At 59.7% G+C, this 427-nt stretch overlaps 1 protein-coding gene across 1 annotated transcript in view; it reads left to right on the top strand.

The window, feature by feature from the left end:
- Nucleotides 1-427, top strand: part of SNX27 (sorting nexin family member 27) — a gene marked incomplete at its 5' end in the record, with an annotated part of 12,046 nt that overhangs the window by 9,237 nt on the left and 2,382 nt on the right. Inside the window, one exon of the mRNA XM_010294614.1 lies at nucleotides 180-308. Within this exon, the coding sequence (XP_010292916.1) occupies nucleotides 180-308 (129 nt within the window). The remainder of the gene's footprint in view (nucleotides 1-179; nucleotides 309-427) is intronic.

Here is a 427-nt window from a genome sequence, read left to right on the forward strand (position 1 = left end):
CGGCTCTGCGGGTGTCGGCGTGTGTTTCCACGGCCGCTTCCCCGGCTCAGAGCTGTCTGCAGCAAGGCTGTCCCAGGCATCCCCACGCCCCCTCTGGGGGGCTTCGCTTTTGCCGCCCGCTCTGCCCTTCCTGGGGGTCGTCTGGGCTCTGGCCTCACCTGGGTTCTGTCTTCCTTCAGAACCAGGTAATAGCGTTCGAATGGGACGAAATGCAGCGGTGGGACACGGACGAGGAGGGAATGGCGTTTTGTTTCGAATACGCGCGAGGAGAGAAGAAACCCCGATGGGTTAAAATCTTCACCCCCTATGTAAGTACCCCCGTTCTTTGCAGATTTGCTAAGGAAAAGCCCCAGAACCTGCTTGTTTTCCTCCTAGAAGCTGCAGGAGCACCCTGTGCTCCGGCTTTTGGGGCGGGAGGTGATGCAGG

The sequence above is a fragment of the Phaethon lepturus genome, unplaced genomic scaffold (assembly GCF_000687285.1).
Source record: "Phaethon lepturus isolate BGI_N335 unplaced genomic scaffold, ASM68728v1 scaffold46169, whole genome shotgun sequence".
In the NCBI taxonomy this organism is placed as follows: domain Eukaryota; kingdom Metazoa; phylum Chordata; class Aves; order Phaethontiformes; family Phaethontidae; genus Phaethon; species Phaethon lepturus.